The 17032-nt window shown below is 37.5% G+C and overlaps 3 protein-coding genes across 5 annotated transcripts in view; 2 read left to right on the plus strand and 1 right to left on the minus strand.

Moving 5' to 3' along the window:
- The window catches only part of LOC111802333 (probable 6-phosphogluconolactonase 1), a 4463-nt gene extending 682 nt beyond the window's left edge, over window positions 1-3781 (plus strand). For all 3 annotated transcript variants that reach the window (XM_023686658.1, XM_023686657.1, XM_023686659.1), the window contains exons 2-4: window positions 531-719; window positions 796-931; window positions 2768-3781. In XM_023686658.1, coding sequence (XP_023542426.1) covers window positions 550-719; window positions 796-931; window positions 2768-3265 — 804 coding nt within the window. In that variant the 5' untranslated portion in view covers window positions 531-549 and the 3' untranslated portion in view covers window positions 3266-3781. The remainder of the gene's footprint in view (window positions 1-530; window positions 720-795; window positions 932-2767) is intronic.
- A 6171-nt stretch (window positions 3782-9952) lies between these two features.
- LOC111802629 (protein CRABS CLAW) lies at window positions 9953-12090 on the plus strand. Its single transcript, XM_023687062.1, has 7 exons — window positions 9953-10136; window positions 10445-10573; window positions 10658-10766; window positions 11434-11482; window positions 11574-11649; window positions 11728-11784; window positions 11860-12090. Exons 1-7 carry the CDS (start codon window positions 10044-10046, stop codon window positions 11863-11865), a joined length of 519 nt encoding a protein of 172 aa, XP_023542830.1. The 5' UTR covers window positions 9953-10043; the 3' UTR covers window positions 11866-12090.
- A 1976-nt stretch (window positions 12091-14066) lies between these two features.
- Window positions 14067-14928, minus strand: LOC111801989 (protein BIG GRAIN 1-like E). The gene has a single exon (XM_023686245.1). It carries the CDS (start codon window positions 14850-14852, stop codon window positions 14184-14186), a length of 669 nt encoding a protein of 222 aa, XP_023542013.1. The 5' UTR covers window positions 14853-14928; the 3' UTR covers window positions 14067-14183.
- Between the last annotated feature and the right edge of the window lie 2104 nt (window positions 14929-17032).

A 17032-nucleotide genomic window follows, 5' to 3' on the forward strand; every position in this document is an offset into this window, starting at 1 on the left:
CTTGCTCCCACATCTTCCCTTAAATTTTCTTACCGAATTTCTTTTTTTTTTCCAACAATCTGGGTTTCTTCATGTTTTTTTTCTGTAATGGGGTTGTTTGTTTTGGTGTTTTAGGATCTGGGTATGGGTTTGTTTTCAAATATTCCATCTGCTTCATAAGCATCGACCCGAATCGAGGGTTTCTGTTATCGATCCTTGGCCGATGCCCAAGAAATGAAATTACAGTTTAGTTGTCAATTAAAGCTTCGTGCATGTTGCTGTTCATGTTATAGTGTCACTTGGTTTGTGAATGTTTCTTGATCCGTATGTCTTAAATTTCCATATTTAATACAGTCATTGCGAGCTGTAGATTCTTCTACTGCATGCGATCCAGTTTTTGCAATGTCCCATATTTTAGTTCAATGCCTATTAGCTGTAAGTGGGGGGAAGCTCTTCATTGATCTTCGCTGCGGAATTTTCAAAGGATGGTGTAAAATTTAGTGTTCAGGGCTTGTTTCTTTCTGACCAGAACTTGTTACTTTCTTGACCAGGCTTGTTACTTTCTGAATTATGGCTGTATGTGGGGATGATAAAGATAGAGTGCTGAGGATCCATGAAAGTTTGGAGGAACTTAGTACTGATTTAGCTGATTATATTGCTGAATTATCAGAGGCATCGGTGAAAGAACGTGGGGTGTTTTCTATTGCGTTATCTGGTGGTTCTGTCATTAACTTGATGGGGTATGGATGATTTTGTTTCCTTCTCTAGTTTGTAATTTTGGTTTCTTCCTATAATTTTTGGTCCATGGATAAACAGAAAGCTCTGTGAAGCTCCTTACAATAAGACTGTCGACTGGGCCAAGTGGTATATATTTTGGGCTGATGAACGTGTTGTTGCAAAAAGCCATGCCGACAGCAATTATAAGCTTGCAAAGGACAACCTTCTTTCCAAGGTTTGTACAAATCACATGGGTGCCTTATCTTATGGCATTTGTTTCTAATGTTGTCATTTTTCTCCTTAGGGAGGGTGGGGGTGAACATTTTTCTCTCTTCTGAAAGCCCGACTCACAAATGAATTGTGTTCAGGTTGAGGTTTATTTCAATCTATTTCAATTTCAGGGCAGATGCTACACTCAGGAATCGAATTGTTTGGCCATTTGATGGCTATTTGGTTTTTTGTTTTCATCCTCTAGGAAGAATTTGATTNAAAAAAAAAAAAAAAAAAAAAAAAAAAAAAAAAAAGTTTCTAAAAGCTACTTTCTTCTAGTCCAAAACTAAAAACTAGTTGGTGGAGGTTGTGTTTGTAAGCTAATTTTTAAAAACCAAATTGTTATCTAATTGGTCTTATCAATTAGATAACTAATCATATGGGAAAATAGGGGAATTTAATGTTTTAGTCTCCTCAATGGGATCAAGGAAGCTCTATTTCATTAATACTTCAATGTGGCATGCTGAAATTTGCAAATGCACTTGGTGATTTGGGAGCTTAGAGGAACTGAAACTACTAAGCAATCATTCCTTAGCTTTTTTCCCCTGAATGTTATGTCTGCTAAATTCTGGAAGCTCTTAATGGGTTTAACAGAGGAAGTAATCATATCTTCCAATGCCTGGCCTATTTTGAAGTTTCCACTTAAAGACCAACAAGGAACTAAGCTGCTCTTATATATATATATATATAGATAGATCTGTTCTATATCGTTCTGGAATCATTGCTTTTTCCTTGAAGTTATAAAATACTTTCATTCAGCTCAATGTAGAGTACCTTCCTATCTCAACTTCTTTGTTGTCATTTGGTTACTTTCTAGTAACAAAATGGTCTTACTTTTTTTCTTTTTCTTTGAGTTCAACTATACTTGGAGGTAGGAATTCAAACCTTTGACCTGATGGACAAGGATTCGGTGTAGTTTTCACTATATATCACCTAACTTGTTCATTATGACAGGATTTCTTGGTATTCGGCTCAAAATTGCACTTTTGATAAACTACCACTGAATTTTTGAGGTTTACAGTGTTAATTTTTAACTCTCTTATACATGCCATCTCAAATTGTAGTTAACAAAGACTAATATCTGCTGTATAATAAGAGGAGGAAATGGTCCACCTAACATAGCTCACTGATTAACAAAGCCTAATATACACTACACTATCTAATTTCCACCAAAAGGTTTGATATTGGCCATATATTATTGAACCAAAATAGGGAAGAAATGACCTTGAAAATCCATCCTTGTACCATGTCCTGTTACTAAATATCTTAACTTTTGAGTGAATTTGTGCTGAAACCTCTTGCAAAAATACTTGAAAGCATAATGATGTCTTGAACTCTAGTCTCATAAAGAAAAAGCACCAAGCCAAGCATTTTGTTTTTGTTTTTTTTACACAAGATCTTGATCATATTCGGTTAGGATGTTTCTATAGGACAGAAATGCAAAGCAACTCGGCGTAAAAGCTTTTGCATGATTTCATTCTTCATACTTCATTTTCTCATGTCATATAGACTGCTATTGTTATTGTCATATGCTTGTGAGGATTTGTTAGTTTTATGGTAGAACTTTGTAACCTTACCCTATGGCCGTCTTCCAATCAACACTCTACTAGTCGGCACAGATGAATACAATTCTATTCCAAAGTGGCTAAGCTTTGTGTTTATTTCAACCAGTCTAATATCTTTCTTTTAGTCAGCAATTGCAGTCAACAATTCTACAACATGGTTATATTGAACTTTGATCCTCACCATTTGAATCAATCTACCTATATAGCTTAGTGATCTGTTCTATTTGCATCACCAGGTGCCAATTATTCCCAGCCATGTACACTCGATCAATGATTCTGTGTCGGCGGAGGAAGCTGCTGATGAGTACAAGTTCGTCATTCGACAGTTAGTTAAATCCCGCATCGTAAGCGTGTCTGATGTGAGTGACAGTCCTAAGTTTGACCTCATTCTTCTTGGAATGGGTTCTGATGGCCATGTTGCCTCATTATTCCCTGGTCACTCAGTGCTCGAAGAGAAAGATGAATGGGTTACCTTCATTACCAATTCTCCAAAACCTCCTCCAGAGAGGATCACCTTCACATTGCCTGTGATCAACTCTGCATCCAATGTAGCCATTGTTGTGACAGGTGAAAACAAAGCAGAGACCGTACATTTGGCCATTGACGACGTAGGACCCGACTGCCCACTCCTACCTGCGAGGCTGGTACAGCCAAAGAAAGGTAAGTTGGCATGGTTTTTGGATAAATATGCCGCTTGGAAACTTGACAATTACCAATTGCATGAACAGGCCTAAGCTGTTCGGGTCGAAGTGTATCTCTGTATGTAGTTGATGGATTCAGCAGTTGTGGATCTTGTTTCTTTATTTCGATCCCACATCTTATTTCACCTTCTTCCCTTTTGTTTTGGGTCACATTCTCCATTTTGACTTTTCTTCATTTCTTTGCCGGGGTGATGAGGGAAGCGTAATTCTCCTTTCATTTTGTAAGCTGAGCTAAATAAGCTAAGCTCTCTATGAAAAGCAGATGGTTTTGTAAGAATGTTACTGCTATGTACATGTTGAAGCTGCCAGAAGCAAAAATGCATCATTCCAAATTTCTAAAAAGCAGCCTTCACAGATTTCTATCCTCAGAAAATTGGGCATCTCAAAATGTAATCAACGTCTTCCATCGCTTTCCAGGTGGTGATTGTTTTGAATAGTGGATTTGATATGCTACAGATTAAAGGATGACAATACTGGAATAATGATTTTAAAAATTTCAATCCAATGTTCTTCGTTCTCTCAATAGAAAAATGTCAGACGTGTTTGTTTCTTTTTGAAGTCAAGTGGATAAGCTTAGGTGACGCATTGGCCCATGGTGATAAGACCTCTGGTAGTTAGTTATTTGATGTTGTGGCTGATTTCTTGGATCTTACAGATAAATAGAGCTGATGTCTACCTTCAAAAAGCATAAGAATTAGAGAACTGTTCAAACTTGTCTAAACTGACAAAGTTATTTTGAACTTTTGACCTGAAGGTATATGTGTTAATCAATCAAACTATATTTGAGTTAGACACTATATTTGAGTTAGTTCAAAGTTGTCTACGTTATCTTAGCTCAAAATTGTAATTTAAGGCTTTAAAACATTTAAATATGAAATTTTTATTATTCAATGAGTTGGTTCTGATCGTGGACAAGAGCAAGTGGTACGCGAAGAGGATGACTGAGGCAAAAAGCTGAACTGGCAGCAATTATAAGCTTTGCCAGGCATACACTTCTGTTCGAGGCTTGTAAATTAGTGTACCTTGTATTTTTTGAAACATGTGATGGCTTTTCTAGCTTCTCCATTGTTCGTTCTTTTACTCAATGTTACATGTTGGAGGGGGCAAAGCTGTTTTTTTTTGTAAAGAATAGTTTGAGGCATTTACTTGGCCTACGAAACGGAAAGCCAAATCCAGTTTTGGATTATATTTTCCTTGTGAAAGAGAAGATTCCTCCATTTTTGCCCTTGGTTTAAATTCTGTTCCCTCCTTATTCCAATCTAAATAAATCTAATATGTGACAACATGACAGGGCTCGATCGCCTAAGGGATATATGGCTGAAACAAAATCTCTCAGTGAACAGGTGTTCAATTAGCTATAGATCTAATTGTATTTGGTAATTGAATTACCATTTAAACTATTTATGTCATGTCTTATTTTCTTCGATTTTCATTTAATAGGTTTTATTGGTACTTGAATTATTGTTATGTTTGGATTATCTTTTTGGCCTATTTAAAAGCATGAATATTCAAGTTTAAAAATCATGGTGAAATACAAAAATGTTGTGTTTTCTTGAAACCTTATGGGTGTTATGTTTTTTCAAACCTTGCTTTAGGTTTGAAGTAAAACCGATTTATTGGATTAGTCTTGATCAAGCTAATTTTGGAGTGAGTCATCTTGGGATCTAAGAGTGACCATCATAGATTCCAAGATCAATCTAAGAGTTATTCATCCTTCTAACTAGCTTTTGGTTGGAATCAATTCGTTAAGCTAGCTTTATTTGTGAAATTTTGTAAGGATCCTAGAAAGACCTTTAGCTTCGCAAAATTCGGCATGGCGGAAGCTTATATCACATGCTTGATTTACCTTCCCAAATTTTGGATGGTAATTGACAATTAGAGTTAGCTTCAACGTTCCCAATCAATTTCTCTGATAGTCATCAATTAGTCACCAGTTATCTGAAACATCAGAATCTGATTTGGATGAGTAAAAAAAACAAAAAAAAAAAAGAGAAGAGAAAGTCCCCAGCCAACGGAGCTCATAAGAAATTGCACCAAGAAAAATTAATTACAGAATAGTGACCAAAACTAAGCTACAAATGTTGGCAAGGCCCACAATTCCACCTTTTTCCTTTCCTCTATCTTGTATTGGGGATCTAACCAAAGCTCCCTAGCAAATCCTTAACTCCATTGAACAAGAAATTTCCGCCATGTTTTCTAACCCCGTGCCCATAGATAAGTGCTTGATATTATCCTCAGTAGCATTAGCAAACCCAGTTCATACAACTCTTTCCAGAGAGGGTGTTCAGACAGAAAAGATTAAAAGGGCATGCACAATTGACCTTGATTCTCCACTTTCACAACAATGAACATACAATCTTGGATTAAGCATCATATTGGCTCACCTTTGAATTACATATCCTGTGTCGTCTCCTCCAAAGAATAGGATCCATCTTGCATCCAATAACTCGAGGTGTTTTTTTTTTTTTTTTTTNTTTTTTTTTTTTTTTTTTTTTTTTTTTTTTTTTTTTTTTTTTTTTTTTTTTTGCCTGGTTTCTTATGAACTGGATCCTTTGAATTCCAAATATGGCTAGTAATAATCTATCTTCCAAGACGTATGATGATTCTTATGCCATCTGAGGCATTAATTTCACCATAAAATATATTGCTCGTTCACAAAGATCTCAATGTTCATTTCATGGAATCATTAAATGTTTCTCATAAAGCTAGTTCTTAATCCAATTGATCATATGCGCTTCAGTACATTTGACATGAATCATAATGAATTAGCTTGGTGGCTGAAGAGGCAAACTGTAAAGCTAGATACCATAACAGGTCAAAAAAGTTGTATGATTGTCATCTACCTAGGATATGAAGTATCCAAATGTTTGTACACTACGGCGATTGTCCTTTGATATTTGTTGCAGTGCACATAAGTTGACACCAACATTTCATGATTATCCAACCAAAATTACATTTGTCGTGACGAAGACCAACTTCACCTCACAACACACTTCAATAATATAGGCCAATACCTTCGTACTTTCAAGATTAGCTCATAAACTAATCACAACCTTAGCAAACTACTGCCTTGATGTTAACAAAATCTAACCAGATAGTTACTTCTGCATACTTATAATATGTTAAATAGAGAAGTGAAGGAATAAAATTGTTCAAAAAGTGTTACTGTGATAGTTGTAACTTTAAATGGCATCAGGACATCCCTTCCGACTCTAACTTGAATCTCAATTATTGCGTGTTCTCAAGCAGATTTCTATGGTTATATCGATCACATCGGGAAAAGAAATTGCCATTCAAAATGGCCAGGCGACCGTGTCAGAGAGTAAAAACAGAGTTCCAAACAGAACAAATTCACGCAACCAATATGCATCACATACAGTATAATTGAAGATAGAACAACAAATTAAAAACATGCAGCGATTAGATCTCTCATAGGGAAGAGAAACACAAGAACAATACCACCGTAATACATTAAATCTATCATCGTAACTAAATCGAAAGATGCAGGGTAAAAGAAAATCAAACTCTAAAGCGTCTCCGCTGCTTTCTCATCGATCGACATGGAGAGGAGAGACAAGAACGCGATGCTGCGATTGAAATCAGCGGTTCGAATAGGGCTTTGGCTCATTAGAATCTTTAGCAAAGACATAGACGGATCGATCATGAAGGGTGAGAATTTTAATTGTAGATCCTTTATATATGGATTCATATTTCCCCCCTCGTTTCTCCACATTGAGCGCGTTTTTGGAAAAGGGAAGGTAAAATAAAACTTAATTGATAAAATAATTAAATAAAAAAAACCTAGTCACCCACGTGACAGGCGAAAATACTTGTGCTGCTATGTCTCTTTGTTGCGACCTGAATTTGATTTCGATGGTTTGGATTCGTCCCCGTCTCAACTCTCTTTCCTTCTCATACTCGTATGTCTCCCTCCATCTTTATTAATTGGTATGATGACTTTGATTCATAGAAAGACGTTCGGGAGCTGTGAGGACCTATCGTGAGGGAACTGCGTATGTTCATGGTTGGTTTTGTCGAAACTCTTAAATCTGCTTTCGTTAAAGAAAATATAGGAGCTCTTGGTTTGGCCCATGTCGATCCGTGTGGCTATGTAGACTTGACTGAGGATGAGAATTCTGTTTTTCATATTGTTGCTATGAGCCGAAAGAGCTGATAAGCTGTCTCACTAAATAAAAGATAAAAGTCACATATCATAATTGATACATGCATGGACGATTGTCAAATGTATAGTCTAAATTGATAAACTTAAGAAAATTTATTACAACTCGACCAAAGTTTTGGTTTTTTTTTTAGATGATATGTCATCAATACAGAACGAAAATCTTCTCATTAGAAAAGAATGGGCCCTCCTAAAAAAAATCCATCGGGAAGAATGCTGGAAGACATGGAGAAAGAACACTTTACTTTAGGCCGTGCTCCTTGCCAGTTTCGAGTGTCCTTTTAGATAGTTATAACGACCCACAAGCACAAAATGTACCTTGTGGGGGGAGAGGGAGGAACGCAAACCACTTCTCGATATGAAATCAACGACTTCAAAGACAAATGTCGAGAGAAACAGTTAGATTTCTATATTACGTCACGAAGAGAGATCAAGATTTCCTGACGTATAGTACAAGTACGGGATGAAAAAGACAGAGAATAGAGATTTCAAATAGACTATAACAAACAAAATACACTAGTTTAAGATTAGTACAAAGATTTAACGGTTGCAATTACGTTTCTCTCATGTATACTAAACCATTCTCAAACAAGTTGTAACGAACATAAAATTAGGGTTTAACCAATACAAACTCCAAAAGGCTCGATATCAATTTTTACCCTAAAAACGATTAGAAACGATATTACACGTCGAACCCAAAAGTCGTCCCAACATCCCATAGCAACCAATGTCAAATCAAAAGATTCCCAATATGGGTACAAAAGTTGAGGTGACAATAGATTTAGTGTGGGTTTTGTCCAAAAACGTTAAAAAACACAACCAAGAAGAGCCTTCACGAAGTGGGATGATAAACGGAATCTCGTGGGGCAAACCAAACACACAGCCATCAGGCCGCATCAGGCCGCATCAGGCAGCAGGCAACAGCCAAGGCCAAGGGCAGCGCCAAGGCCAATGCCAATGCCAAGGGCAGCGCCAAGGCCAATGCCAATGCCTATGCCAAGGCCAAGTACATTTATACAAGCATAGAAAGGTGGTGATATGAAGCAGAGGAATGGGATGGGTGCCAAGTTAGGCAAGCAGGAATGGACGTTTCATTAAATGCAATGCCTCTCGCTCTCCCGGCTGCCTAGAAGTGGCTTGAGACGATGTTGACAAGTGCTTTTAGCCCTTTTCTTTTTCAAGTTTCCTTCTTTAGCATTGCACCCACAAAAGGAGCCATTGCACCACAGACCCACTTATTCTCTTCACCATCTTTTCACTTCATTCAACTTCTTCTTCATCCTTTGGTCCCACTCCATTTCTTTTCATATATCTCTTCTATTTTCACATCTATTGCTCTATCTTTTAAAACATGATATGTCGATCAAAACCGTCCTTTTTTAACTTTTCATTTCTTCAAATATAATTGTGTAGATATAGCTTACTCAATCTTAATTGTAAATTAGCACGAGACCCGGTTCATGAATTCTACCGTTATTATCGGTGAATACCCGTTCTCCTCTCTTTGAAACAAGGGACGGTTCGAGGAGTCAAAAGCCTCGACGTCCACGAGAGAGGGGAGGAAGTCTTCTTAAGTCATCAGATTAGGCTTTCGTACAGAACACTTTCCCTTTCAAGCACCAAAACTGAAAACTTAAGCACGGGACTAAGTCATCACTAAACCTAAAAACTTAAGTTAGGTATATGAATTATACCGATATTACTTGAAATTATGTTGAAGCTTCCACGTATCTATTTTCCCCCCTTTGGAAATCCTTAGAATTATCACTGTTCAGCTTTCAATTTGCCTATGACCATCCAATGAAACGTGAATACTCGTTCTCCTCTCCTTGAAACAAGAGACGGTTGGAGTACTCAAAAGCCTCAACGTCCATGAGAGTGAGGAGGAAGTCTTCTTGAGTCATCGGATTAGGTTTCCGTACGAACCACCGTCCATTTCAAGCACCAGAATCCGCTCATACTTTACACGAGTTTAAGCACAGGACTATAAGTCATCACTAAACCTAAAACTTAAGTTTAGTATATGAACTATAACGATATTACTTGAAATTATGTTGCTTCCACATATCTACTTTTTCCCTCGGAAATTCTTAAAATTGTCACTGTTTAACTTTCAATTTGCTTATGACCATCTAATGAAATATGAATACTCGTTCTCCTCTCAGGGACGGTTCTAGGAGTCGAAAGCCTCAACGTAAGTCATGAGATTAAGCTTCCATATAGAACACCATCTCTTTCAAACACGAGAACCCGCTCGTACTTTACACGAGCTCAAACACGGGACACTAAGTGATCACTAAACCTAAAAACTTAAAAAGGGTTGGGTAAATTGAATGATTTTATGAAAAAGGGGTTTTGTTTTTTTCTTGTTGGTTGTGAATTTTTGTTTAGGGTTTGTCTGGTGGAGGTGATGGGTCTGCAAAAGTGCAGTGCAGGTACGATGCTGAGTATGGTAACACTAGATTTGCTTTTTGACTCCATTCCAACATTTCTCCTTTATTCACCTTCTTCTTAATCATTTCAAAAACCCTAACCCTAACAACACTCTGCCCCACTCTCTCAAACCCTTCCTCCCCCAATTTTCCTCTTCACCTTCTTCTTCTTCCCTTCCCTTTCAGACAACAACACTTAATGAGCTCCGAAGACAAATCTTCCATGGATTTGGTCCAACCTTCTGACCATCTCTGCTATGTCAAATGCAACTTTTGCAACACTGTTCTTGCGGTAAAACCCTCTTGATTTTACTGAATTCTACGTCCAAAATTATTACTCTCCTATTTTTTTGTTCATGAAACGACAGTTCATATGATTCCTTTCATACCCTTTTGATCATAATTGATTGTAATGGTAAAAACAAGGTTGATTTGTGGACTAAGAATAGTAAATTTCTTTCTGTCCTTAACTTCTCCGAATTGACAGCTAAAATTCACGTTTAGATTGTTTTGTGTTGGGAATTTAACGTTGAATTTGGGTAAATTTGTTCGGATTCTTTGACGTTTTTTTTTTTGTTTGTTTTTTGTTGGATTTGGTAGGTTGGAATTCCATGCAGACGTTTGTTGGATACAGTGACAGTGAAATGTGGTCATTGTAGTAATCTCTCCTTTTTGAGCACAAGACCTCCTTTACAAGGCCAATGTATTGATCATCCTCTCAGTTTTCAGGTGAATTTTGTAATAATTACAGTGACAGTGAATTTATAAGGTTTTTTTTTCAATGGCTAAAAGATTATTTTTTGAAACTAGCAGTCTCAGGTTGGCTTCTCCACTGATATCCGAAAGGGGGCATCGACATCGTCATCGTCATCGTCGTCTTCAATGGCTAATGAGTCCCCTTCTGCAAATTTTGTTGTGAAACGTATGTTTGTACTGTTCTATTACGATAGAGAATTAATGTGAGATCCCACATTTATTGGAGAGAGGAACGAAGCATTTATTATATTAAGAATGTGGAAATCTCTCCATAGTAGTAGACGCTTTTTGAAATCTTGAGAGGAAGTTTGGAAGGGAAAACCTAAAGAGGACAATGTCTGCTAGCAGTGAGCTTGGGCTGTTACAAATGGGTATTAGAGCCAAACACTGGGCGGTGTGCCAGCGAGAACACTGGGCCATAAAGGGATGGATTGTGAGGTCCCATATCAGTTGGAGAGGGGGACGAAGCATTCCTTGTATGGGTGTGGAAACCTCTCTCTAATAGATGCCTTTCACAGCCTCCGGGAAAAGTACAAATATGACAATATTTGCTAGCGGTGGGCTTAAGTTATTACAAACGATATCATAGCTAAACACTGGGTGGTGTGCTAGCAAGAACGTTGGGCCTCCAAGGGGGGTGAATTATGAGATGCTACATCGGTTGGAGAGAGGAACGAATCATTCCTTACACGGGTGTGGAAACCTCTCCCTAATCCCTAATAGACGTGTTTTAAAACTTGGAGGGGAAGCACAAAAACGACAATATCTACTAGCGATGAGTTTAGACTGTTCAAATTAAATTTACCGTACCTCTGATTTGCATGTTTTTGCAGCACCTGAGAAGAAACACAGGCTGCCATCTGCATACAATCGTTTCATGAAGTAAGAAAAGTTATTTAATTAATCAAAAAAGTCAGAAATTTTACCACTTTTTTTAAAAAAAACTTGAAACTTTACCATATGGGTTTGTTAGAGAGGAGATTCAACGAATCAAAGCTGCCAACCCAGAAATCCCACATCGAGAAGCATTCAGTGCAGCAGCCAAGAACGTAATCAAACCCTTTTTTTGTTGCATTTTTCTTACATTTGAATCATATTAACTGCTTGAATTAATGTTGTCACGACAGTGGGCTCGATACATTCCAAATTCAGCTGATGGGTCGGCTTCTGGGACTCACGACAATGTAAGAAAACGTTGTTAATTTAACTGTTTTAGCTGTGTCTGAGACTTATGGTTCTTAGGGTTGTCGATTTTGCAGGAATGAAAAGGGTTTAGGGCAAATCAAGTGGATGTCTAGGGTTTCATAAAGTTTAAGATTGGCCATGTTTGTGTCTCGATGTCTTCTCCAATTTCATGTCTTGATTAGTGTTGTGTTTTTTTTTTTTCATTAATGTACTTTGTTGGCTGTGGATTAACAGCTATAAGAGTTGTAATTTCTGATATCATGATCAATGCTAATATTTTCGATCGGACTTCGAGAATTTTTTTTCGTGTTGAATATGTGGAGAGTGACGATTCAAATATCTAGCTTTTTAGTTGAAGGTGTATGCCTAAATCAATTGAGTTATGCTCGTGTTATTGACAATGAGACATGTATGAATTGATAGTATAAAACATATATTGCATTTGTCGAGGTAAGGCATGTCCATAGGTTCACGACCATCCACGATCGTTTGTGTCCATATTTCTCGAAGAGGTAAGAAATACCTCTTGAAGCTCGAATGTTGAGTTGAGGAGGGCATTTGATTATTGAGAGAGGAAAGATCTCATGTGCAACCCTAACCCTCGAACTCGTTTGACACCACTGTATGCTTATTATAAGTATCGAAGAGTGTTGGACAGAACACTACATCAATGTAAGAACTCGAGTAGGACTATTTAGATAGAGAGCGATATCTCGAACCAGATCACAATTGAAACAATCATGCTTGGCCAATCATTGAAAGAGACATGGAATGTGGATCCCACATCGATGGGAGAAGAGAACGAAACATTCCTTATACAAGTGTGGAAATCTCTCTATAATAGACATGTTTTATAACTTTGAGACTGACAACGATAAGCAACAGGCTAAAACGGACAATATTTGCTAGTAGTGAGGTTGAATAGTTACAAATGGTGTTAGAGCCATGCACGGGCACGCTGCTACATGGAACTAAACATAAAGTTGAGCTGCTTATAAAATTGGGCTTTACCTGAAGCCCAATAATATGAGCCGTTGGATATTCATATAATAAACAAAAATATAAAAAACGATCCCAATTCGAAGGGGTTGGCAATGAAACGACACTCCCAATCCACGTGGCTGCGACTCCCAACCCATAACGACAATGAAATTGATGTCGGCGGACTTTTGGACTTTTCAGGTTCACCAAACGGCGCCGTTTAATTGTTCATGTTAGTAGGTTTTACTAATTCAACGCCAAAACTCCTTAAATTTTTAATTTTATATTTGTTATATGATAGTTTCATAATATATTAATTTTTTTTTTAAAATTCAGATATTTAATTGAATTTTTTTTATAAGATATTAAAATTTGTAAATTTTAAAAAATATTAAATAAATAAATGACTTTATTAGCCATTTATTTTATAAAACTCAAAAATTAAATACGATTCAACAAAAAAAATAATAATGAAATGAAATATTAAAATTAATTAATATAAACAATATTTAAAGATAAAGTGGTATGATCAATAGGATACAACTTTGCTCCAACATCATCATTTAACCTTTGAAAGAACCCTTAAATTCCATTTGTCAACCAGACAGTTTATCTCTTTGGATCTCTCTTCTTCATAAAACGACAACGTTTGCCCCCCAACCTTATCAGTTCCCCACTTTGTTTTTTTTTCCCAATAATTAAATAATCTGTATTAAAAAAAAACATTATTATATAGTCAAATAAAAACAATTTATTGGATTAAGATCACAATAATCATGATTAATGAACACTGATTTTCATTAACTAAACAAAAAGTGCCTTTTAGTTTCAATAACATAATCCAATTTAAGGTTTCTAGAGATTAATCATTTCATTAATGTGTTCCCCAAAAATCAAATATTTTGGAGAAATTTCATCCCAATAATTAGAAAAAAGAGTTTTTTAAAAGATTTAGACGAGATGAAATTATTTTACCTCTTTATAAGTAAAAATACAGACATTTGTGAGTTTAATGCGAAAATTATGAATATTTGTGAACCGTGTCGTTCAAATTGATCCAGGTATTTGGGACCCTGTGGATGAAGACATGGTCTCTTTGGATCCCATTGAATTTCATTCGGAGGAGGAACCTTATAAAGATCGTATTGATTCTTATCGAATAGAGATAGGATTAACTGAAGCTATTGAAACAGGTACAGGTAAATTAAACGGTATTCCCGTAGCGGGATTATGAATTTTAAGTTTATGGGGGTAGTATGGGATTTGTAGTAGGCGAGAAAATCACCCGTTTGATTGAATATGTTACAAATAAATTTTTGATACGAAGCGATTTGGATAAATTAAAAGCAAAACAATGAGAATTTATGCACAAAATGGACAATATCATATTATTGTAGAGATTCATATGGCATATTCATCAATCGAAGTCGTAGATTCTTAGCTCAAAAAGATCGGAACTTGAATCACTTTGAGCATCATCGTCGACATCTTTGATTTTTCTGGTCGGGAGATCAGAATTTTGCTTAACATTTCCGAGATTCTTGGAAGGTGGTCGTGTCTGATCCAAAAGGTTTCTGATTTCCTTGTAATTTTTGTTGGGAGCTGAGATGTTCGAAGATGATTTTGAATCAATTAGCGAACTTAAACTGCTTCTTCTCTTTCTTGCTCCAATTTCGTGATGAAATTCATCGTTTTTCATGCCATTTTTGGGTTTCTTTTTCTTTTGAGAAGCTGATTGGTTGAAGAGGGAATTGAGGAAATTGGCGAGCCGACCAGCCGGGGAGCTGGGTTGTTGCCGGTGTTTTTTCTCTTTGATTGGTGGCTTCTCCGCCGTGTACGGCGGCGGTGGAGCTGCATTGGTTCTTAACGGCAAGTCGAGGCTCATTCGTCCGCCTCTCCGGCTGCTGTGATCCTCTCTGATGATCTTGTGAGTGAATGATGAAGTGTTGGTGTAAATGAGTTCGTTGCTACCGGAGAAGTAGCGGGCGGCTTCGAAGACGTCGAGCTCGGTGGAATCGTTCCGCCGGTGTGGTGGTTTGTGGAAGATCTTAGCTGGGTTGCCGGAGAGGTGGGTGGCGGCGGACATGGTTTGAGGGGGAATTTGGGCGGAGAGGTTTTGGGAGAGAGTGGGAGAGAAATTTGTTGAATATGGTGATGAGGGGAGAGGGAATTATATATGGATAGAGGGAATTACTGTGTTTGAATTAGGGAAAATGCAAATTATTTGAGGATGGAATAATTGTGATGTGGGGATGGAACTTCAATAGATATCTAATCTTTATAAACCAATCAGCAATAATTTTATATCCATAGAGAAAAAAAACTTAGAATTACATAATAAATAATTGCATTTTGAAAACACAAGATTTATTTTTAAAACACATCGAGAATAAATATATTACAAGAGCCCACGTTAATGGGAGAGGAGAATGACACATTGCTTGTAAGGATGTAGAAATCTCTTCTTAACGGACGCGTTTTAGAATCATGAGGCTGATGTCTATATGTAACGAGCCAAAACGGGTAATATTTGCTAGTGGTGAGCTTGAGCTATTACAAAGGGGGGTGGATTGTGTTAGCGAGGACGCTCGGCCTCCAAGGGGGGTGGATTGTGAGATCCCATATCGGTTGGACATGGGAGAACGTTGGACCTCCAAGAATGGTGGATTGTGAGATCCCACGTCGGTTGGAAAGGGGAAGGAAACATTCATTATAAAAGTGTGGAAACTTCCCACGTCGGTTGGAAAGGGGAAGGAAACATTCCTTATAAAAGTGTGGAAACCTCTACCTAACAAATGCGTTTTGACTGACGACGATATATAATGGGTCCAGGCGGACAATATTTGCTAGTGGTGGGCTTGGGCTATTACAAATGGTATCAGAGTCACATACGGGACGCTAGGCCTCAAAGGGGGGTGGATTGTGAGATCCCATATCGGTTGGAGAGGGGAGGACGCTAGACCTCCAAGGGGGGTGGATTGTGAGATCCTATGTCGGTTGGAAATGGAAAGAAATCATTCCTTATAAGAGTGTGGAAACCTCTCCCTAATAGACGCGTTTTAAAATCGTGAGACTGACGATGATATGTAATGGGCCAAAGCAGACAATATTTACTAGTGGTAAGTTTTGGCTATTACAAAGGGTATCAGAGTCAGATACGGGGCGGTATGCCATCGTGGACGCTCGACCCCTAAGGGAGGTTGATTGTGAGATCCCATATCGGTTGAAGAGGGGAGGACGCTGGACCTCCAAGGGGATGTGGATTGTGAGATCTCACGTCGGTTGAAAATGGAAAGAAATCATTTCTTATAAGGGTATGGAAACCTCTCCCTAACGACGCGTTTTAAAACCGTGAGCTGACATCGACAGAATAACTCATGAACCAACCGAACCCATAAAGTTTTTATTTATTTAAAGTTGACTCAAACCATATGATTGAGATTGAACACGGGTCATAGTAAACCATCAACCTCTTACCCTTGATCGTAATTTTTCTATATAACTTGATCAAAAAGACAATAAGATTCGATCTGCACCTCAAAACTCGAAGGCGGAAAAGAAACTTTGAAGAAAGAGAGTTGACAATAACAATCATTCGATCGTTAGCAACGACGTATTAGAAAAATGTAGAAACTTGAGTCACCCATCAAAGTTTGAACAAAAATTGATAAATCATTAAGAAACATTGGTCCATACTATGAAAGGAAAGGTGGTAGTAGTTTTCATCTTGTGATGAAGTATCATGAAAGGGGAGTTTTTGAAGGTTCCCCATCAAATGAAAACTACTCATCATGAAGCAAACTCCCAAACAATCACCTAAATGAAATAAAAAAAAAAAGACTTATGTTTATATAAAGATATGTTCTATCGAAATGAAATGAAGTTTGGATGGGAGCGGCAAAGGGCATGAACGGTATTTTTGAAACATTTCGATTTCACAACTCAAAATTTCGATTGGTTGGGTTGGTAATCCAAATAACCCGAAATTGTTTAACAACTCAATCCAACCTAACTCTCTATTTTCGAGTTGGGTTGTCGAGTTGTTCGTAAGGGTGAGGAGCTGCGTGTAACAGTTCAAACCTACTGCTAGTAGATGTTGTCTATTTTTTCCTGTTACGTATCATCATCAGCCTCACGGTTTTAAAGCACATCTACTAGGGAGAGATTTCCACACCCTTATGAGTAATGTTTCGTTCTCCTGTCCAACCGTTGTGGGATCTCACAATCCACCTCCCATGAGAGCCCAGCGTCCTCGCTGGTCACAAT

Source organism: Cucurbita pepo, chromosome LG09 (genome assembly GCF_002806865.2).
Source record: "Cucurbita pepo subsp. pepo cultivar mu-cu-16 chromosome LG09, ASM280686v2, whole genome shotgun sequence".
Classification (NCBI taxonomy): Eukaryota; Viridiplantae; Streptophyta; class Magnoliopsida; order Cucurbitales; family Cucurbitaceae; genus Cucurbita; species Cucurbita pepo.